At 53.4% G+C, this 23,119-nt stretch overlaps 1 protein-coding gene across 1 annotated transcript in view; it reads left to right on the forward strand.

The window, feature by feature from the left end:
- Positions 1-6,435: 6,435 nt before the first annotated feature.
- Positions 6,436-23,119, forward strand: part of LOC102069153 (gamma-aminobutyric acid receptor subunit gamma-4) — a 42,831-nt gene continuing 26,147 nt past the window's right edge. The window contains exons 1-3 of the mRNA XM_074551603.1: positions 6,436-6,935; positions 12,702-12,850; positions 13,055-13,122. Of these exons, the coding sequence (XP_074407704.1) occupies positions 6,451-6,935; positions 12,702-12,850; positions 13,055-13,122 (702 nt within the window). The 5' untranslated portion in view covers positions 6,436-6,450. The remainder of the gene's footprint in view (positions 6,936-12,701; positions 12,851-13,054; positions 13,123-23,119) is intronic.

Raw genomic sequence — 23,119 nt, forward strand, 5'->3', positions numbered from 1 at the left:
GGGCTGGCATGGAGCTGGGAGCAGAGGGAAGGTGGGTGCTGGATGAAATAAACAGGGCACAAGACTTTTTCTCTTTTTTATGCCTTTATAAATAGTGATCAAATCAAGATTGGGAAGCCCGATGGGTCTGCAGTCTCCGTCATCTCTCTCGGGATGACTCGGAGGAGGAAGAATGTGCAGCTTTGTGCATGACCCTGATCTCTACTTTCTACTCTTTTCCATCTCTGGGTCTTGGTTTAAGATGATTTCTGTGCTCAGGGCGAGGGGCAACAAAGGTTTTCAGCATCTCTGCAGGCTCAGCATTCTGTTCTTCACATCTAGGCATCACTCTAATTTCTTAATTCTGCATTGGCTCGCTGTTTTTGGGGTTTTTTTTCAGTAAGTTTGACACTTCTCATGGCAAGCTGGTCTCGAAGTTATTTTGCATCTTCTGACGCCCCCCCTCCCCCACATCTCGTCCCCTCCCGTCACTGTCTGGGGAGAAGAGCCGTTGGCTTAGCCCTAGCCAGGGCCTTTACTGCTACAAAAAGAACTATTAACTTCAACGACTTGTGATTATCATAACAAACTGGTGGCACTGTAGCAGCAACACTGGTGTGACTGGTTCTGTAACTTTTTTTTCCCACAAAAAAATTGGCAGATTTTTTTGTTTATGACACTGGACACGGCAGCACTGCCTGCTGGTGGATGGGGTGTGGGTTTGCACGCTTTTGCTTGGGAAGGAGAATCGTGGAGCGGGGTGAGGCTGGCTGTGCCCAGCAGGCACACAGCACAGCCCCGTGCAGCGCAGGGCTGATCTGGGTCAGTGTTTCACAGGGGATCCTGGAGCTCAGGAGCACAGCAGAGCTGGCATTTCCCCGTGAACTCCTGTGGGCATGGAGTGAGGAGCACCAGGGATGGGGAGAAAGGGTGCAAATGGCAGTGCCAGCAATGCACAGAGCTGGCATTTCCCCATGAATTCCTGTGAGCACGGGCTGAGGAGCACCAGGGATGCAGTGTGGGGAGAAAGGGTGCAAATGGCAGTGCCAGCAATGCACAGAGAGCAGCTGGATGGGCTCTGGGCTGGGGAGCAGCTCTGCCATGCACACAGGGTGGCAGTGGGACAGCACCCTGATGGCAGCACCATGGGGGGCTCTCAGGGCTGCTCTGGGTTCAGCTTGTCCCACCTGGGCCAGGAGGGCATGGAAGGAGAGGCAGCCCCATTGATTCCCCCATTTGGGAGTGGATAACAGCAGCACAGCACAGGCTCCCCTCTCCCTGCATGAATGATGCTCTGGGGCAGGGGGCACAGGATCTGCAGAGGATCTGCCCAGCTGCTCCAGGGAAGGAGCAGGCACAGCCCCTGCCCCGAGCTGGGTGTGCTGGGAGCTGGATGGGCAAAGTGTCTCTGGACACTGTCCTCAGCTGGTCCCCTCCCTGCTGAGCTCTTGCTCTTGTTGGGGTGGCACTCAGGGCCACAGTGCCATTGTCACAAGCACTGCCTCCCTAAAAAACAACATAAAACAGCCACTCCAAAATGTGTCCCTCAAGTTCTGGCATTTGGGAGAGAAGGGAGTCTCCTTCTTTTGCACAGGAACACTGGAGCTTCATGCAGGAGGAAATTAAAGAGGCCTGGAAAATGTCTAAGAACTCCCCAGAAGGGAAGAGGAATGAAGAAATGGGCTTGCTGCAGGCACCATCACAGAGCCTCAGAGTCAGTCCCAGCCCAGAACAGCTCCTGGGAGCCCAGATCAGGCAGCACCTGCACAGGAGGGGAGGAAAGCTCCTTCCCCTGGTTTCTCTGCTTATCAACAGCCCTGCCTTGTCCCCAGACTGACAAAATGTCACACTGCCGGCAGAGCCTGGAGAGAGGAGAGCGCGGGATCAGCTGCGGGAGAGGCTGTAATTGAACATCCACACCCGGACACAGATGAGCAGCTCCATTATTTACTGGTGTATAAACATCCCTGGGCCACTGGAGAGGGGAGGCATTGAAATCCCCATGCCCCTGGGCAGAAATCCTACAGGTATTAGGATTTAAATCCATTTAAATCCTACAGGTATTGACAGCAAAAGGCAGCCGTGCCTCCCTCTCTGCTTTTCCTAAATCCTTGGGCCAGAGGGGCTGATGTGGCCTCAGCTGTGCCCTCGGGGCTGCAGCAGGGCAAGGGACAGTCAAAATCACTGCTGGCCACAGGGTTTTGATGGTCAGCACCACCTTTCTTGTGTTGGCTCTGCTCTGAATCCCAGCCTGTCCTCTGGAGAGCCCCACGCTCTTCCCAGCTGTTGGAATCATTGTGCTAAGAACAGTTTGCATCCCAATGACACTTTTTGTTGGATTCATGACTTTCCTGGCTGTTTTTCCCCTTCCCTGAACCATTGTGGCATCAAGGATGGAGATGCACCCCTTGTGATCCCCAAGGAGTAGTGGATCTCCATCCAGAAGCAGCCACTCTGTTTCTACAGCGAAGGGAAGCAGCTGTTCATGTTCCTGCAGCTGCATGTCCCCAAAGTTTGTGTCAGCACATGCACAGTTTTTAACATAAAGATGGGATTTTTTCTGGAGTCTAAACTACCAGCTCATGGTCCTGTGCTGGTCAGATGTACAGATGCAAATTCCACCTGAAAAAGTATTGAAATACCTGGTGCTCAGTTTGCTGAGATTTTCCCCTTTTTTTCTGTCAAATGCTGCCAGTTCTCTTCCCCTTCCCAACCCTTCCCATGCACATTTTCTCTTTTTGCATTTCCATCCCTAGGAGAACTGCAACATGTGAAGCCCTGGGATGGGGATGGTTTCAGAAAAGCAGATCCATAAAAGCCCAGGAAATGGCACCTTTCCCATCCCCAGGGTGACAGCAAGAGCTCTTCTGACACACAGGATCAGATCACCTAGCATTTGGTGATCTCTTTCCACTAACAAACTAATTTTTGAAGAGGGACTGCCTGCAATGGAAGGAAAGTAGAGACTCCTTCAGGCCTGACACAGCAGCAGAGGATGGGGGTAAAGTTCTCACTCCCATCCACGCTCTCATCACCCCCGGGACAGCCTGCACCAGCTCCTGCCACGGCCTGGGCTGTCCTCCCACACCCTTCACTCTCCTTGGAAAATATGCACGTCACATTTGTTCAGGCTCCAAACACATTTTTTAAATCTGTCAGCACTGCAAGTTCACTCCAGCACCTAAAAACCGAACTGTGCCCTGTCTGCTTCATCTATCATTGCTGTCCACAAAGGTGGGGAGGCAGAGCCCAGCTGAAGCTGTTATTGATGTCATGTGAGCCCAGATACAGCATCTGCCGCTGTGCCTGGCCAGCCTGAAAAAGACAAAACCAGGGTTATGTTGAACAAATGCCCTGGTAGGGTAAACAAATGTTTCTACAGCACAGGACGTGCCCCAAGTCAGAGAGTAGGGCCAAGCCTTATGCAGGGTTTTCATTTCCCAGGATTTTCAGAGGGATCCTCAGTTGTCCTTCTCCTGCCTCATCCAGCTCTGTCAGGGTGTTCATCCCCCAGGTTTTGCAGAGGGACCCTCAGTTGTCCTTCTCCTGCCTTATTCAGGTCTGTCAGGGTGCTCATCCAGCTCTGTCAGGGTGTTCATTCTCCAGGTTTTGCAGAAGGATCCTCAGCTGTCATTCCCAAGGCTCATCCAGGACTGTCAAGGTGCTCATCCCCCAAGTTTTGCAGAGGGATCCTCAGCTCTCCTTCTGCCTCATCCAGCTCTGTCAGGGTGCTCATTCCCCAAGTTTTGCAGAAGGACCCTCAGCTGTCCTTCCCCAGGCTCACCCAGCTCTGTCAGGGTGCCCATCCTCATGGGTGCTGCTGTGAGGGTGACCAGCCCTGTGCCTTGACCATGGGGAGAGGGCCTGGCCTGGCCCTGAGCTGCCCCCAGGGCTGCTGTGGCTCGGGGACAGCTCAAGGACCAGTTCAGTGCCAGGAGGACAGAGGACATCGAGGACAGTGGCTCTGGCTGTGCTCTGTCCTCAGCCAGATGACGTGCAGAGCGAGGGAGGAGGGGAAGGCGAGTTCACCTCCATGCAGCCCTTCAGAGCACTCTGCTGCATGGCCCTGGCACTGCTGCCTGCCAATGCCCTGGCAGCTCCTTGTCCTGGAGTGCCCAGCTCTGCCAGCAGTGCTCGCAGAGCCGGCCTGTCCCTGCAGAGCCCCTGGGATCTGTCCCTGCCTGGGCTCCTCCAGTCCTCATGCAGGTGCTCCTCCACCCTTGAGAGAGACAGATCTGTCTGAGGGAGATCGTGCAAGTGCCAAGAGCCTGAGCTTTCTCACAAATGAGCTCCTGAACACCTTGGGATCACACTTTTCCCCACTTGTATCAGCTTTCCCTCTGATGTAGCCCAGAGGAAGAGCAGTCTCCTGAGGCTGGCAGTGACCAGCCCTTTGCACGGGGAAGAGGCGGCAGAGCTTTGCCTCCTGCCTTCCCCTGCTGCTCCAAACACACCCCCAGTGCAGGAGCAGGCAGCACACACCCCAAAAGGGGCTCTGAGAGAGCACTGAGGGCTTTGGGAAGGGCTGCAGATGTGCCCAGATGTGCCCATCCCTCCTAGAGCACTGCTATCCTTGCAAGGGTTGGGATCCTTGGGCCAGGGCTGGAATTGTCTCCTTGTCTCCCAGAGCTGAATCCTGCAGTGAGGGCTGCACAACCAAACCCTCATTTGCTGTGGCAGCTTGGCCCCCCAGGCTCTGGGCTCATGAGGACTCTGTAAATAATAGGTTTTATTAGTTTGCCAGTTAAACTGAAATACCAGAAGGGATAAAAAACATCTTGAATAAAACATTGCATCTCCTGTTTAAGTTTCGAATCCCATGACAGTAGACCTCAAAACAAATGTCTCTTCAAAGTGGAAAATAGGGCCTGCTCCCTCCCAAAACATAAGAGCAGGACATTTTGTCCTTCCCAGCATTTGGACTGAGGGTGGTTTTCCTGGTCAGAACCAATCATGGTGAATTTGAAATGGATTTTTTCCTAGCCAAGCCTGTGCTGCTGATGAATAAGGTGCTTGCTGGAAAAGCAGTGTCCTTGCTCTCCAACACCATCAACAGGCTTCATTCTTGTCCTTGGTTCCATGGAAAGACTCAGCACTCAGTTACAAAATGAAGCCCCTGGAAATGAGGAAGACCAGAGACAAGAATTGCTTGGAAGCTCCTGGTGCACAAAAACTGCCTGTAAGTTGTCCCCAAAACAGCATCATGAGGGGATGCTGTGACTGCCTGGCATTTCCCAGCCCATCTCCACTGCTCTGAGCACAGCCCTCCCCAGATCTCTCAGCTCTCAGGCAGCAGAAGGGGGCTGTCAGAAGAAATGAGTCCTGCAAATTTCCCCACATACCACTTCACATCCTGCGTCTTGAGGGGGAGCTGAGAGCACATATATGAACCCCTGGATTTTCTGTGGTCTGTTCATGGCCAGAATCCTTGACAGCTACATCTTCCCTGCAGCTATTCTTGCACCTTTCCCAACTTCAGCTTCATCTGGATGCCCGAAGAACTTCTGGAACAATCCAGTAACTTGCTTTGAAGCTTAAAGAGCTCTTTCCACCTTCAGTGCTGCTTTGATATTCATTATTTACTCTTTTGACATGTGCTTCCTGTAAACTCTGCCATCCAGAGCTGGCTTCTTTGCATGAAGCAAAGGCAACATCATCTGTAGCTGCTTCATTCCAGGGAAATGCCACCTCGGAGCCCTGATCCCTGCAGCTGCCTCTTGTGATTTGGGGCTGCTCAGATCTCCGCTCGAGGGCTTAAGATGATCATTGCAGCAACCAGCAAGGGAGAGAGCCTGGAAAAACCACCCAGGTGTGCTGCTGGTACTGCTGCTTGTCCTCCTGTGGTGTCCCCATCACCACCCAGCCTGGTCCTGGCTGTGCCTGGGGAATGGGCAAACCAGGCAGCAGCACCAGAACGCTGCAGATGGAGAGCAGAGCAGGGATTTGCCCTCTCCTCGTGTGACAGGCCCTGGAGTGAGAGGAGAGAGTCAGCTCTCAGTAAAAGGGATGGTTCTGCTCTGGTCCAGAGGAGCTGGATTTGCCATCAGAATTACCAGAGATGCAAGGCCAGCTCTGGGGACCAGCTCCTGCACCTCAGCCTGCAGCTAAACACTAAAGGACAATTCTTGGTACCTCATGTAGGTCTGACAAACTTTGTTCTGAGCAACTTTCACCCACAGCTCCCCAGGAAGGAATCTGCTCTTCCTGTTTGCCACTCGGGTGTCAGTACAGAAATGCTCCAGTGCATCTTGGCAAGCCCTGAAGGCAAAGAGCGACAGGCTGAGAGCCCCCAGCTGTCCCACAGCTCCTCCCCACACACCTTCCCGGCTGGTTTGCGGGGCAGCCGCCCCAACAGGTGGGAAAGGACCCTCTCCGGGCTGCACCTCAGCCCAGCGCGGCCTGCCGCCTTGCGTAATTGAGCAATAATTACCCACTCTTTCTTTTTTTAGACAAACACCCTAACTGTTGTACATGCAAAAGAAGGGGAAAAAAAAAAAAAGGGCGAGGAGTATTAAGAGAAATCCACCGCCTCGTTCCGCAGAGGGGGAGCGGGCGCTGCTGGCAGCAGCTGACGATGCTCGCTCCGCGGCAGATGCGCCTCTCGGTGCTGCTCAGCCCCCCCGGCGGCGGCGCTCAGCCCCGGGGCTGCGGGGGAGGCCGGCCCCGTTGCGGGGAGGCAGGAGCCACCGCCAGCCCCTCCCCGCCGCCGCCGCCGCCCGGAGCAGCAGCAGCAGCGATGCCCAAGTTCGCGGAGCGCGGCCGGAGCGGGGGGGGCGGCGGCGGGGCCGGAGCGCGGCGCTGCGGGCAGCGGGGGGGCCCGGTCGCCGCCCCCGGCCCGGCCCCGCGCTGAGCCCCGCACGGCCCCGCGCCGCCCCCGGGGCCGCCGCTCGCCTCGCAGAGATGCCCCGGACGGTGCTGCTGCTCTGCCTGGCCCTCGGGCCGGTCCTGCGCGCCAGGTGAGTGCCGCCCCCCTCACGCCCCCTCCCTGCCCCAGTTTACCCGTCGGGGCAATGCGAGGGGAGGGGATTGGAGTGGCAGCCCTTCTCCCCAAGCTCGCCAGCCCGGCTCCAACGGGGATTTGGCACCTCCGGCTGTCCCTTCCAGCGGGGTCCCGTCGCGGCAGCACCGAGTGCCCGCATGTCCTCCGCACCCCGGGCTCCCGCTCCGCATGCCGGAATGGAGAGGGCAGTCCGCTTTCCACCCTGGCATCGGCCCGCTGGCTGATCCTGCTGGGGGACTCTGCCGGGGGACCCTGCCCTCACCACCTGGCTAACCCTGCCGGGGTACCCTGCCATCACCCCCTGGATAACCCTGCCGGGGACCGAGCCCCTTCGGGGGTACCCGGAGCAGGACAGGAGCGAGCCGGGCACCTCCCGGAGCTCCATCCACCCCCGGGGCATTCCCACGTGCAGTCGGGCTGGCCGGGAAGGAGCTTGGGTTCCCTTCCTTGCACTCCATCCCGGGACCCCGAAGCCCCCGCAGGGTGTGCGGGCTCCTGCCCTGCCCTGCTCTACAGGTTGGCCGCGGGTCGCGGCTCTGGGTGCCCGGTGCCAGCCTGGTGCCAGCCCGGTGCCAGCCCGGTGCCCCCAAGGAGGCGAGCGAGCGGAGGCAGGGGCGGGCAGGTGGCAGTGCTCTCCCAGGGCCAGCCCTTCGTAGCGCTTTTCTGTAAACAGCGATGAAAGGGCCCACGCACAAGGGGGTTTCAAGTTTCTCTTTCCGTTTTTTTCTTTTTTTTTTCTTTTTTTCTTTTTTTTTTTTTTACGATTCCTAGCCCCGCTGATGAGTTTAATGGCTAGATGGGGAAAGAACATGTTGTCAGCAGATTGTTACCCCCAGGGCTTGGGGGAAGAGGGATTTCACTGGCTGAAGCTAATTGGCAGAATAAGCCGCCTTAAAGCCGATCAAATCCCATTACAGATGCAGCCAGGGACAGGGAGCATGAATCCTGCCACTAATGGTCTGCCCTGCCAATGCTTCCCGACCCCGGGGATGGGCACAAACTCCATCCCTGCCATGGTCCTGCGTGGTTTGGCCTTCCTAGGGTCGAGGAGCAGGAGCTGCCTCACTGCTCATGCCCTAACACCCATTCTCTGCCGTGCCCTGGCACAAAACCTCCCGGGAGGAGATCCCTGCAGGTGCCAGGGGTACTGGAGGGCTCAGAAGGGGTTGATCCGTGGTGATCCAGGTTCCTGTCCCCCACCATCCCTGCAGAGCATTGCCATGAGCCCTGCATCTCCAGAGGGTGAGTTGTGAGCTGTAGGATCGCATGGAGGAGTAATTAAATGTGTTGTATTAATGTATTCACATCCCCTTGGGCAGGAATGCTCACCCCACAGCTGGCCCAGCCTCTCCTCTGCCCAGTGCCTCAAGCCTGCCTCTACCCTGAGCCCTGCTTTGCCAGGAGCAGTGGAGGTTTGGGGAGGGTGGGCATGATGGAGTGGGAGAGGAATCCCGTGAGAGGAGAAAAAAGAGCAAGTTACATCAGGGTCTCGCTCTGCATTTGCTGCGTTTTTCCGGGTGCAGTTGTGGAGGGTGAATCTCCTCTTCCCTGTTCCTCACGGTGGGTGCTGGGGTGAGGAGCTCTGTGAACAGAGCAGTGCATGTGAGCTCTTCTCCTGGTACAAGCAGCAGGACCCTTCCCCTGGCACTGCAGGGGCTGGATGCTTTTTGCCAGGTGATCCAGCACTCCCCAGAGGGTGCCCCCAGCACAAAGGCTCCTTCACCAGCCTCTCCCAGGGCACTGCCTCGCCTGGGACCAGGGCAGCCAGCTCTGAGCCCTGAGGGCAGGAAGGCAGGATCCCTGCACAGCATCACACCCGATGCTGGGCTGGGCAGGTGCCTCAAACCATTCAGATTGGAGCACTGGAGCTTCATGGAGTGTGTTGGCAGAGGCGGGAAGAGATGTGAGATGGGTTGGGGGCAGTTAGAGTCCCCCATCCTTAAATCCTCTGCCTGCTTTTAATTCAGAGTCCTCATCCTTGTGCCTACAACCCTAGGAGGCATTGGGCTGGGTGAGTAAGGACACATTAGCATGTGGTAATTAGAACTGACCACAGTGCTTTTTGACCAAGGGAAACATTGCTGTTGCATTTTGCTGCTCTCTTTTCCCTGGGAGCAGGGAAGGCTTTCAGCTGTGCTTGCAGCAGGGCTGGATACAGCCCGGGGATCTGCATCTGTGCTGGGAGGCTCCTGCCTCAGGGCCACCAGCAGCAGCAGTGACAGTGGGTGTGCAGCCCAGCCAAGCACCACCAGCCGCCCCAGCAGGCACGGAGGAGAAGTTTCTTCGTGGCTCTTGTTGTTCTTCCCCTGCTCCTGCCAAGGGAACACCTTGGCACACAGCTTGGGCACAGGGGAGGGAGCCAGGCACAGCTCCTCAGGTGAGTTTCCCCAGCAGTGTGTGTGTTTGGAAGCCTCAGCCAAACAGGTGTCTGCCTGAGGAACAGAGAATCGGAGTGAGGCACGGCTCTGTCCTGCTGTAATGCCACGGGCTGCCCAGGGACAATTGTCCAACCTCATCCACACATGTGAGCACATCCGAAAGGACACCTCCCTGCCGTGCCAGCCTCCTGCTCGGGGCACCAGCAGGAGCTGCCATGGCCCCAGCTCCTCTGCCAGCACCAAGGATTTCCTTGCAATGCCCCCATTTCTGCCCTGCTGTCACCCCCTGCCCATGCTGTGGCTGTGTCCCAGCCCCATGGCCCTGCTCTGAGGAGGCTGTTCTGGCATCTCAGCGTGCAGAGGTGAGGAAACACAGCTCTGCCTTTCCCCCTGGCTGCACAGAGACATATGAGAAGTGGCTGTCCCCTGTCACCAAGCCAGCTGCTTTGTGCCTGGAGACGGAGCTGCCAGGCCAGGCAGTGTTCACAGCACGTTGGGGATCTCTCAGGTCTGCAGTGTGACATTTCCATTAGCAGCTGGAGGGGGGATGCTCATGTCACCTTAACACCTCTTCTCTGCAATAGATCTCGGGCTCTTCCCTTCTCAGTTTAAAGTGGGGCCACCAAGAAGAGAAACCAGGGAGGAGGCAGTGGCTTGCAATAGGGTGGCATGAGAGTTACACTCTTAACCAGCAAGGGCTGATGTGTCTGTGTGTGCACGGGCACTCAGAAAAATCGTATTTTCTCCAGCAAAAGCTGGCTTGCTTATGCTAAGATGGCTTAGTATGGTTTAGTCGACTGGGATTAGCTGCATTAGCAAAAAGCATATTTTTGGTAGTGTCCCTGCATCTGTAATAGGGATGTGACTCCCTGGAAATGCTACCCCAAGCCTTGGTGTGTTAATCAGTGACACTAAATGGGGGAAAACCAGAAATCTGAGAGCAGGGCAAGCTCAGACTGGGTTTGCTCAGCCCACAGAGGGATGTTTCAATTTCTGCTGTAGCCTGACAGTTTCTCAGAGGACCGGGAATTTTGGCAGGGCAGGGAGATGTGCGGAGTTCAGCGCTGGCAGGTGACTTCAAGAAAGGTCAAGGGAACATGGAGAAAACATTTCAGTGCAGGAGGCAGCCTCTGTCACCCAATGCTCTGGCAGAAGGGAAGCAGTTCAGATTGCATTTTGGATTGCTTTCCCTCGCCCTGAGCTGAGCTGTGGGCACATGTTCCTGTCAGGAGCAGGGCCAGACCCCGATGCGAGCCCTGTGCCACCCTCTGGGGTGGGCTGGCAGTGTCCCCTGTGCCACCCTGGCAGTGTCCCCTGTGCCACCCTGGCAGTGTGCCCGGTGCCCCTGCAGCTTCTGGCTGCTGGGAGCTCCCTGCCCGCCCGCCTTTGGGAGCCAAGGCCACGGCGAGAGCCCGGCCAGGGCACTGCTGGGATGGGGAAGAGCATCCTGCCAGCGCTGCTTAACACTCCTTGAGCGTGGTTAGGAAGCACAGCGCAATCAGACGGGAAACAATGCGCTGATGTAGCAACACCTAATGCGCGGCGGCAGGCAGCCCGGCCCGGGCGGGGGACACATCCCGGCGCCCCAGAGATGCAAAGAGTCTTAAAAGCGAGTTTTTGGCTGGGGTTTTGGCAGAGGAGCATCTGACAAATCGGCCGCAACGTGTCAATTTAATGCTTTTTTGACCCCTCCGAGTGCATCGGCCAGGCTGTGCCTCCGCAGGCGCTGGAGGGAGATGGGGTCTGTTCAAAACGAGAGCAGGCTCTCGGTGCTAAAGTGATTTCAGCATTTATTGTAAGAAAAGAAAGGCCTAAAGCAAGGGGACCCGCAGGCCAAGCAGGAGCGTTCCCTCGAGGATGGAGCAGTGCCGGTGCTGGGGCTGCTCAGCAGCGATGGCCCCGATGTCCCAGATGGAGCAGCACAGATTCAGTGGGTCAGAAACCCCTTTTAATCCTGGTTTTTGTCTCTTTGGATTGGTTTCTTTCTGGATCCTTCATTTGCGTGAAGGTTTAAGGCGCTCAATTGGCCATTACAGCTCTGTCCAGGCTGGTTTGTGCTCACTTTACTGAGCTGTGTTATGGTACCTTGAGTACTGTATTTCTTACAACTACCCTTTCAACCCCTTTTACAATCTAATAACCAAACTAACAGCACATGCTTAACGATCTAACAACTATTTTACAACAGTTTCTAACCTATTTTTAACAGACCCGTGGTGCCTGGCTACACCTTGGAGCTGCGAGGCTCCAGCTGGGAAGTGTCAGCACGGTGACAGCTCCCACTGAGAGACCCTCGCTGTCACTGGAGCAGGTGACACACTGCCATGGCAGACGTGGAGGGGGCTGTGCTGGCATCCTCTCCCACACATGGCTGTGGCATTCCAGGGACAGCCATGTGGATGAGCTGCCCACAGCAGTGGCAGGTGGTTGCAATTTCCCGGGTGACCATGTGGACCTAATCTAATTAGATGGTTTAGGAAAACTCCTCTAGGAAAAGGGAGGAGTGTGAAAGGTTTAGAGAGGGTTTAGAGAGGGCAAGGTTGAAAGGCAGCGAGAGAAGCTGTTGCTGAGTGAATGGTGTCCAAAGGAGGATGGATATGAGCTTTCCTTGCCTGGCTTGGAGCTGGGAGATTGGGAAGATGGGGCATCCTTAAATGGGAGCTCACACCACAGGCTGGGGAGGAAGGGTTGGTGAGTGCAGGGAATGGGTTGTGGCAGGTCCTGGCCTGGAGGCAGAGGAGTTTGCATAAGGCTTTAATTTCCAGGGATCCGTGCAGGGCAGATGGCTGGCTTCCTGGCATGCAGGATGCCTGTGTGGTAGATTAGGACCGCTTTTCTCTGAAATGCATTCATTGCAAATGTCTTGCTCCCCAAAACCACTGTTTTGTCACTGTCTCTTCCCTCAGAGGAAGCCTGCTTCAGGTGTCAGCAGCAGGCAGAGTAGTGGAGGTATTTGAGGTGAACAGGCAGCTCTGGCAGCAGGAGCTGCTGGGTGGGATGAGCAGGAAGGCAGGGAAAGCAGGGGCTGCCTCCCACACCTCGGGGATGAGCAGCGTGCCTCCAAAGGGAGCTGAGGAGGAGGTGAAGCACTCCATGCTAGTTTTTCTCACTGGTGGCAAGGCCCCTGTATGTCTGGTGACCCTGAAGTGAGCAGAGGTGCCAGGTGAGTTGTGCCTTCTTAGCAGTGCGGCTGAGAGGAGATCCCTGAGCTCCTCACGCTCTGCCTTTTAGCTGCTCTGCATCCTCCTCTTTTGGTATCTCTGGAACACAGCTGTGCCCCCGCTCCCAGGGAGTGCCAGAGAGCTGCCACAGCCACGTCCCTGCCCTCTGTCTCTCCTCTGCAGGTGTGAGAGCACAGAGGAATACGATTACGATTACCTCAGCATCAATAAAACCTGGGTCCTCACGCCCAAGGCACAGGAGACCGATGCCACGCAGATCCTCAACTCGCTGCTCAAGAACTATGACAACAAGCTGAGGCCTGACATTGGCAGTAAGTGTCCCCTGAATCTCCCTGTGGCCGCAGGTGTGACCTGGCCTGGCCATGTCCTGTGTTTTCCATGCTTTGGTGCCTGATGGAGGTGGGATTTTTGTTGTGGTAGAGCCACGCTCATCCCAGATGGGATCATTCCTTGTCTAATCCCTCTGCCAACGCTCCTGGCCCCAGCTGATGGTGCCTGTTTTCTTGTCTTTCCAGTCAAGCCCACCTTCATTGATGTGGATATCTACGTGAACAGCATCGGGCCGGTGTCTGTCATCCAGATGGTGAGTGCTGGTGTGCCTGCAGGGCACGGTGTCCCCTCCTCATGGTGCCTGCAGGGCACGGTGACCCCTCCCAATGGCAGTGTGAAGGTGGTGTCAGCATGAGAGGTTTCCTTTCCCTTGGTGAGGGTGCTCTGACCTGCTGGGAGCTGGAGCTGGAGAGCTCTGAGCACCATCGATGGTGATTGCTTGTGTGTCACCTCCCCACTGCAGGGCTGGCCCCGCTGGGGCAGGTTGTGTCCTGCTGCCTAGACATGGTGTGAAGGTGACGTTGGCATCATTGGAAATTTCCTTTCCCTTAGTGAGGGTGCTCTGACCTGCTGGGAGCTGGAATTGGAAAGACCTGAGCACCATCAATGGTGATTGCTCATGTGCCTGCAGGGCACAGTGTCCCCTCCTCATGGCAGTGTGAAGGTGGTGTTGACATGAGCGGTTTCCTTTCCCTTGGTGAGGGTGCTCTGACCTGCTGGGAGCTGGAGAGCCCTGAGCACCATCCCTGGTGAGGAGCAAGGTTCTCGAGTGGCCTCAGTGAGCTCACAGCCCTTCCACTGTGGATGATGCCCTCTCTGGTCTCTGCTGGAAGGGGTGGCAGACGCTCCTGCCTGGTGGCTTTGCCCTCCCCTCCCTGGGAAATGTGTGGGCACCAGCATGTTTAGGGTGAGGTGGAACGAGGAGGACTGAGAGAGGTACCTGGAGATTGTTTCCATGGCAGTGTGAAACGTGGGTGCCCAGGCCTGGCCTGTGGTGCTGGCCAAGGGGAAAGCAGGGGGGCTTCAGGTCCAACAATTCTTCTTCATAGTGTAGCACCTTAGAAAGATGCCACCAGAACTGTGACAATTTCTCCTTATGGCTCAGGACCCAGCTGTACCAAGAGCTGTGAAAACACCTAACAGAGACACACTTTGATCAGGAGAGCAACTGTTGGCTATTTAATTTTCACAGGAAACTTCCTTTATTATTATTATTATTATTTTCCCTGCAAAGTCATCTTTTTTTCCCTTTTCTAGCAAGGAGCAAACCTGACTGTTGTCAGGTTTTGAAAGACTTCTCCAATCCATTGGGCAGTGAGGTCAAGGGGACAAAAGCAAGATACAGCCAGGGCAATTTGGTTTTTTTTTTTTATTTCTCCCAATGCAAAACAGAGGAGGAACAAAACCAGCCCCCTTAAACTAAAAAAAAAAAAAAAAAAAAACCAACCAAAAAATCCACAAAAAAAAAAAAAACACCTAAAAAAGAAAACCCAAAAAACACCAAGTTCCCAGGATGGGAAAGTTATTTTTACTTTCCAAAGTACAACATCTCCAAGGAACAAACCCCTCTGGGGATGGAGGGATGGTACAGTAGCTGAGGTACCAGTTCCACTCCAAGGAGCATTTTGAAGCAGCCCTTGTGGCTGCCACCACTGAGGATGTGCCCCTGGCAGCTCCTGCTCACGAGGCACCAGATGGGCACTGCCTGGGCACCAGCTCACACGGTGAGGGCACCAGCAGGGACAGCCCTGAGGCTCAGAATTTCCTTGCATTGCTGCAGCGTGCCCAGCTCAAGGTGCAGAACCACAACCTGAGTTGGGTGGGTGCCACCCCCTGCTCTTGGGATCTCTGCTGCTCACAGTGACCCCAAGATGTGTCAGAAAGTCTCTTTTCCCAGCCCAGCAGTCAAAGAAGGAGTCAGAACTCTTCTGTTCTTGGTCTCAAGGTTGTTTATTGCTTCTTATCTATAAAATTCTTTCTCTGGCCTGCTGAGGTCTGTCCAGCAGGTCAGACAGAGGCACTCTGCCTGCTCCCTGGGGCTGTTTTATCTTTTTATACTAAAAACCACGTGTATAATATTTACCATAACTTCCAATACCTATCATCTATGTTAGACAGTGAGCTTCTACTCTAAACCAATCTGTAAGTGCCAGCATCACAGCAGAAAATGGAGGTCAAGAAGAAGGAGAAAGGCTGGACATGCCCAGATTCCTCCATCTTTCCTCCTGAACCCCCCCATTCTAAAAACCCCAAAAAATCTTTTTTTCACCCTGTGACAAACTATTATTCTACTTAAACTTTCGTGGCTTGCAGGTCCTCATATAAGGTTGTTAATTTTTTCCATGGGTCATAATCAAAGTGACAGGGGTCTTGGGCTCTGTGCCAGGGTCTCTGAGCCCCCTGGCAGGGGTTTGGGCAATCCAGGACAGCCAGAGGGACGTCCTGGGTTCTGACACCCTGTCACAAACCCCGGCAGCCCATGGGGGTGTGAGGCCAAGGTGGCACAGGAGCAGCAGTGCAGGGGCTGGGTGTGCTCACCCCTCCAGGTGAGCCTGCAGGTAGAGCACAAGGGTCATGTCACAGCTGGCTGCTCTACCTGCTTTGCCAAGAAACTCCCACAAAACCCAGAGCACATCCTCATCCTTCCCTTTCCCTCTCATCCTTCCCTCACCACCCTTTTCCAGCCCTCTCTGCCATGGGAGCACTGCAGAGCCAGGCAGGTGCTAGCAGCAGAGAGTGCTTTCTAAAATCCACTCTGCATCCAGAGTTCATCTCTCCTCCTAAACAGGGATGCTGCTGCTAGGCTGGTTTCCTAAGAAACACAGCTTCTGCCATGGTGATGGGGATGTGGGAACGTGCGTGCGTCCATCCCAGGCTTGCAGGATTTTGGATCTGCTGGGCTAGCACCAGCCAGAAATGGCTGCAGGTACAGCAGCTCCAGGCACAGTCAGTATCTCTGGTATTTTTGGGGAAACAAGATTCCAGGCAATGACAACAGCCACCCCCACCAAGGGGAAAAGCTGTTGTGTGAACTCAGCCCTTACTAGAGACCAGGAAATCATGTGGGGGAGCTCAGCCCATGTGTTCAGCTCTTTCTGAGAGTCAGCAGAAGCTTTTTCTCTTTGTGAAATGGGGCTCCACAAGTGCACAGGACCCCTGGAGCTGCCAGCATCTGCAGGGCTGTGCTGGGGGAACTGCTGCCATGGGGCTGATGCACCCCTCTGCAGCCTTCCCACCTGAGGAGGGGATTGCTTCTTGTGGGAACAGCCAGGAGCTGCTCAGGCAGGGAGGAAACTGCTCTGCTCAGTGTGGACAGTTTTGAGGGACCAGTCCAGGGGTCCCACAGGGTCCCAGAATTCACCTGTGGTCTTGAGACACCTTCATATGACATCTCCAGGGATATCTCTCCTTCCTTGTTCCCTTAGGTAACCTCTTAAGCTTGAACCTGTGATGCCCTTGTACTGTGAAACCTCTTCCCACAAGACTGAGGTGATATTAAAGGTACTGAGGGCAGCTAGACCCAGGTCTCTCCCAAGAGCAGGAGGAAATATTCAGGCTATAGAGAGATTTCTGCTCTCTCTACCCTGTATATTTCCCCCTGCTCTTGGGAGAGGCTGCATCCTGCTCTGTGGTGTCCTGAAGTAAGAGGAAAGGGCAGTGACAAATCTGCCACAGTGTCACCTCCAGACTTGGCTGCTTCACCCAGTTCTTTGGTGTTTGTTTGCTTTCCCATGCTGATGCAGTGAATTAAGTCATTCTGTGGGTCCTGCCAGGCCCTGGCAGGCTGGCATCAAACACATGATGGATGGTCTGTGCTGAGCACATGTCATTCCCACTCTGTCCCTGTTGGTACAGTCTAGGAGTGTTGGGGGGTAACACGGTCAGGATGGACAGAGACAGAGATCTCTGCAGCCAGGGCTGGAACTTGGGGTTTATTGCAAAGGGCCTGGGTGCAGGGCCCTGCTGGGAGCTGCAGCCACAGCTCAGAGCAGCAAAGAGAGAAGAGAGGGGGAGAGAGGATGAGAGGGTGAGAGAGCAAGAGGGGAAGAGCATAGAAAAGGAAGAGCTAAGAGAGCGAAGTTCCCATTACAATACAAAAAATCATCTTCTGTGTTGAATATTCTGATTCTCACTAACCAGTCTAGAACAAGATACAAATCCTATAGCATTTCCATACAGCCTATAAGAATCACTACATCACCACACTGTGTTACATTTTAAATCCTAAAAAATCCTCTTTGGACCCTTCTGCCAAGCTGTAGGGTCTGCTCTGACCCTTGGGCCTGTCTGCAAGCAGAGGGTGTTGTTCCATCAAAAGGGGATTGCCTTCAGCTGGCCATGCCATTGTTTTCCAGTTGTTCAGTAACTGAGGTATCTCAAAGCTTGCTTTCATTTCAATCTCGCTTATAGTTTCCATATTCTCAAAATCTTTTGCCAGGCAATTATATTTATAAGGCTTTCCTGTTTCATCTTCCCCAACAGCACAGCTTCTCCCAACCTGAGAAGCTGTGCCCTCTCCCAGGGGCAGGCCCATCCCAGTGCCTCCTCTTGCCTTTTCCCATTACACAACCTGAGGAAATTCACATTTCCAAGGGAAGGGAGCTAGAATTTGTCGCAGAGCTAGAAATCTCTTGAGCCCATGGTGACATTTCACTGTGCCACAGACAGAGAGGCTTGTGTAGGCTGGAAGGGCCACTGGAGGGGAAATGTCCCATTGATCTCCTTTACGTGCATTGCCATGACAGTGCCTTATGTAAATATTTCTCTCTCACATAGGCTGTGTAGAAGACAAAAAACCAAGTTCTGCTTTTCAGAGACACAGCAGCATTGCTGTGGCTGTTTGCCTGGACCACTGTGGCCTGTGCAGCTGAAGGCCACAGGATGGCCTGACCAGCTGCTGGAGTAGAAGGCTCCTGTGATGGTGTTCACAGGGGTTTTCAGATTGGGGAAGAGACCTCCATGTTTCAGAAGGCTTGATTTCTTATTTTATGATATATATTACATTAAAACTATATTAAAGAATAGAAGAAAAGGTTTCATCAGAAGGCTAGCTAAGAATAGAATAGAAAGGAATGATAGCAAAAGCTTGTGTCTCGGACAAGCCAGCTGGCTGTGATTGGCCATTAATTAGAAACAACCACATGAGACCAATCACAGATGCACCATGCATTTCACAGCAGCACATAACCATTGTTTACATTTTGTCCCTGAGGCTTCTCAGCTTCTCAGGAGGAAAAGTCCTAAGGAAAAGATTTTTCCTAAAAGTTGTCTGCAACAGGCTCCAGCTTATCTGGTTTAAATCCTGGTCTCCTGTGATGCTCACCCTCTAAGGGTTAATGTCTCGCTGCTGTCTTCATCCTGCTGGTGCTCTGTCAGGGATTGGGAGCTGGTCCTGCATAGCCACTGCCCAGCCTCCAAATGATAAATCATGTCAGGATACAAAACTGATTCCGGTCCTTAAAAATGAATAGGTGATTTGAAAATGCCCTGTGCTGGGTGTGAATTCTGCATTCCCTCATCAATCACTTGTCATAAATAACATTAACATTCAGGAGTCAGCAGAAGGTGGGCAGCTTTGGAGCAGGAAGAAATGGAAAGTGATTTCCTGAGATCTTTTGTACACCAGAATGGCAGCCTTGTCTCCAGTTTAGGTGTCTGAGCAGATTTTATTCTGAAAAATATTCAGAATATTCTATTCAGATGGTATTCCCTCTTTCTGAGGGAAAGGGCCCTCTGTGTTCTTCAAGGACAATGTGACAGTGCCCAGAAGCAGAGCTAGAAGGTGGTTCAAGGACAGGAGGTGGGACAGGGGGAAAAGTGGCACCATCAGGTCCCACAGCTCTTTACCCCAATCCCTGCATGGACTGGGATTTCCTCCCCAGTCCCATGGATCTATGGGTGGGATTGGGGCACTCAGCACTTCTCAGGATGGTGTGAAGCTGTGTTTACACCATCAGGGGAAGGATGCACTGGCCATGAGCCCCTCCAGAGCTCTGCTGCCACTGAGCCCTGGCCAGCAGCCCCTGGAGCCACATGAGTTATCACTCACCGTGCTGCAGCTATGTCTGGAGCTGGATGCCCAATTAGATTCCCATTAACACAGTGCTGAGGTGTCCCTGGCTTATCAGATGCTCAGCCTGATGCAAAGCCCTGCCTTCATTCTCTGAGCATGTTTGTGGGGAGAGGTGCCAGGGAGGAGACTCTGGGTTCAGATTTTTCGCTGACTGGTTGTTTGCTGGAGGGATTTGTTCCTGGTTTTGTTTTGTAATGGCTTTATTGCTATAGATTATAGCTTTAACTGGTGTCAAGGGCACCTAGAGCTCTGGATCACCTTCCTTTAGGGATGCTTAACTCTCAGAAAATGAAAGTAAAGCAGGTGCCAGCTATTGGGGCTGAGTGTCTCTCAGTCCTGAGTTCGTCCCTGAAGTGTCCATGAGGGACAGCATGAGTGAGAGGGGGAGAAGTGCTTCTGTTCTGTGCTTGGGGATGGAGCAAATCTTGCCCAGAGCTTCTCAGATTCATCCCAGAGGCCAGAGCTGAATGTCCTTTTCTTCCTTTCTTACACAAAACCAGGCATGAGACTCAAGGAGCCAGACTGAGAGCATGGTCCAGACACTGTGGGAGCCTCCTGGCAAAAGTGGATGGAGACATTTCAGTCATCCTTGGTTACCTGCCTCAGGTGTGTGGGATCAGAGGCACTGCACTAAGTGCTGGTTTGGGTGCTGAGGACTCCTCTGTTTGCCATTTGTGAGGAGGAGATGCCCTTGTGTGCCAAATTCTGTAGCAAAACAGAATGACAGCCATTCTGCTGCTGTTGTACACCACCTCAATCTCATTACTGAACGATAATAAAGATGGAAAGAGCAAAATTGGCCTCCATCATTCACCAGGGGCCAGGTTCTGCTGCCTCGGAAGTGCCTGTGATTTCCAGTGGGGGTTCTGAGCTCCTATCTCCATTGTTACAGCAAATTGTTTTCTTATCTCTGCCTGTGAGTGGGGGGCTGGAACCTGAAGAAGGTGATATGTCCAAATACAAGTGTTGGCTTTTCCCCTTGCCTCTCTAGGAAGGAGAAGCTGCACACTTAAATTCATAATGCTCTGCTTGGCTACATTCGTTACACACTCACAAAATTGAGGGTGAAAAACATATTTTCCCACATCTGGAGTACTGCAGAAAGCATTTAATAGATTTGCACGTAGGGTGCATTCGTGGAGATGCTGCGAAAAAGGAAGAGGGGAGGGAAGAGGGAAAAGTTTATTCGTTATCAGCTGATGAATAATTAATTTACAAACATTGTCTTGTTAAATATAAATTAAATCCTCATTTGACACACTTCATAATTTAGAAGTATAAGCCCAGCATGAATGAAGAGAACCCCCCACTGACTCCTTTCATGTAAATCCCGAGGAGGCAGGCAGGGAGGCTTGGCTCTCAAAGTTAAAGCTGACAAGGGCTGGTGCTTAGCAAGGGGATGATGTGACAGAGAGAGCTTAGGGACCTGGGACACTTCCTCCTGGCTCGTGGGGAGATGGCTGAGCGGGCCAGGGAGGCAGTGGGTGTTTGCAGAGCCCTTCTCCAAGGATTGACGCTCCACTCAGAGCTGTGGGTGGCTGAGCTCCGGATCGCAATCCAAGGCAGCAGCTGCTTGGGAAGGGCTGAGCTCCCCCAGAGACCCCCGAGAGGGGACCAGGGATCTACAGAACCTAAGCCAGCCTTGCAGAGAGCCCGGGAGCAGCTGGAGCCTGGGGAAGCTGAGCCACATCCCAAAAAGTGCTCTGTTAAAGCAGCTCCGCTGTCCCGCTGCAAGGCTTGGGTTAATTCCTTCCCTTCTCCCTAAAAGACAGGGAAACCAAGACCAGTAATAATTGTATGGCTCTGAGGAACACTTAAGTCTTGATTATACTTAGCTTTGGCTGCTTTGGAATAAGTAGGAAGGAAATGAATTGAAAATGGCACGCTGTTTAAAATGCTCCACTGTGTTGCTCTGGAGCACAAGATAAGCCTATAGGTAAAGGAAATCTGCTACCTCCCCCCCTCCTTCCCTGATAATAATAGGTTCCAGCAGTTGCACAGCACTTCTCAACTGAAAGGACTTAAAAATCCTTCACAAATCATCTGTCTGGGAGGCAATAGCCCAGATGCACCCACTTTAGGGTGGATTGCAGTGCCTAAAGCACACTGCAGTGCTCTGCCGAGGGCTGGCCATCAGCATGAACTTGATGGGGTTCTGCAGGACACACTCATGGGCTAGCCTGGGTTTTGGTCACTGAAAACAACGTGGATCACAGAAATTTAAAGTGTTGGGAGGTGGTGTTGTTCTTTAACAGCCCCAGTGCTTTTTCTGGCTGTTGTTCTCCGTGCCTGAGTGATGGCTCGGAGCTGTGCCGCATTTATTGCGTCTTCAAATTCCTCGTGTGCTTGGAGAGTGCTCACATCTCCTGATTCCCTGATGCTCAGGAGCAGGCACTGTCCCTCATGCTGGTGTTCAGAGGTACAGAAGGGCAGCATCTCTCCTCATGAAAAGTTTGTCTTTCCCTACAAAACCCCCCTTAGGCCACTGAGAAATGACACCAACCACGTGTGACTTGTGTGGGACAAACCACAGGCTGCAACTAAAGGTCTAATGAAATAAATAAGCTGCTCCCATCCTAAACATATCCCAAGAGCTTCCAGAATTGTCAAAGTTTGCTTCCAAAACGGAAAAGAGCTGATTTATTCACTATGAATAATTCAGCCAGCTCCTTTTATTATCCAGAACATACACTAATCCCCTGCAGATATTTTCTGTGTGACATCCATGTTGGTATTTTATTTACAGGCTGTGCAGAAAACTCAAGGAGTCTGTTATCAGTGAAAAGCTGAAGGTTTGCATCTGAAATTTGGAGCTAAATAAAACCTGAAAATCTGGACAGTGGCCTCCTGGGGGCAGGGAAAGAGCTTTTCCTCTTTTCCTCGGAGACATTTCTGGAGAGCAAAGCCCTAAAGTTAATTAACATCTGTGCTCGCAGCCTGGTGCTAAATGGGGAATGTGGCTGTACTTAAAGGTTTCTTAAACTGCAGCATCAGTGCTGGCACACAGGTGCCTCCCGCAGCCACAGCCGGGCCAGCCTCTGGCCCTGGGGCAGCACGGGATAAATCAACATCCATAATGAAGTAATCGGCTCTTGTAAATTCCTTCACGGATCCCATTTCCGCCCTTCTGCTGGCAGCAATGACTCAATCCCTCATTCATTCCCTGCCAGCCTCTGGAGAAAACTCACATTTCCTCAGCTGGGCTGAATGCAGGGGGGATTTGCTGGCCATGAACCTTTGCAGGCAGCCTGAAGGATGCAGCGGTGGCACCCAGTGCCCACTGTGCCTGACCCGAGAGCACAATGGCTATGGGGTCAGAGAATTCCTTCTCCATCTGTTGGAGAGGCAGATGAAGGATTTGGCCCATATCCTCCCATTTCCCACACCACTCAGGATTTTCTATGCCTGGGTCTGCTCCTGGATCAGGGGTCTCATCAGCCCCTCTAGAAATGTCAGCCCTCATTCTGGAGAAGCAGCAGAGTGGATAGGGGAAACTCACTGGATTAAATACCAGAAAGATGGTCTCTAACATTCAGGGGAAACTGAGCATTCTCCAGTGAGTAACAGATTGATTACAGTGATGTAACAGATTGAGAGGAGAAGAAGGAAAGCAAAGGCTGAAAAGCCTCCTCACCCTCACTTTTCCTACAGTCTGGGGTCATAGCAGCTGCACCCAGTCCCCCTTTCCAGATGTTTCTGCCAGCAGTGGGGCTTCCTGCTTGGTAAAGAGCCACAGGGACTCTTTTCAGTGATCAGGGGAGTGTCCTTGCTGGGGTCTGGCACAGTTTGGAGGGATGTCCCTGCTGCTGGCTCTCAGCTTGGCAGGCCATTCAAAGAGGCTCTGCTGTGATGCAGCGGCTGCATTGCTGCATGGTGGGCACAGAGCTGTGCCCGCTGCACTGGTGGGGATGCAAAGCATGGCTGGTTCCACCTCAGCCACCCAAAGGAGCTGCCCTGCAGATCCCCAGGCTGTGCTCATGGACAGGCAGGAGGCTGTGTGTGATCCAGCTACAGATCTGTGCTCTGACCCTCATTAAATTGATTCTTCCAAGTCAAAGGGAGAGTGCTGCTGTGTCAAATTTGACAGATATATGGACTGTGAGCTGTACCAATAGTTGTCACTCGCTGGGCTGAATGATTTTTAAGGCAGAGTTGATTTATTTGAACTGAAGGCCTT

This window comes from Zonotrichia albicollis, chromosome 14 (assembly GCF_047830755.1).
Source record: "Zonotrichia albicollis isolate bZonAlb1 chromosome 14, bZonAlb1.hap1, whole genome shotgun sequence".
NCBI classification, from domain to species: Eukaryota; Metazoa; Chordata; class Aves; order Passeriformes; family Passerellidae; genus Zonotrichia; species Zonotrichia albicollis.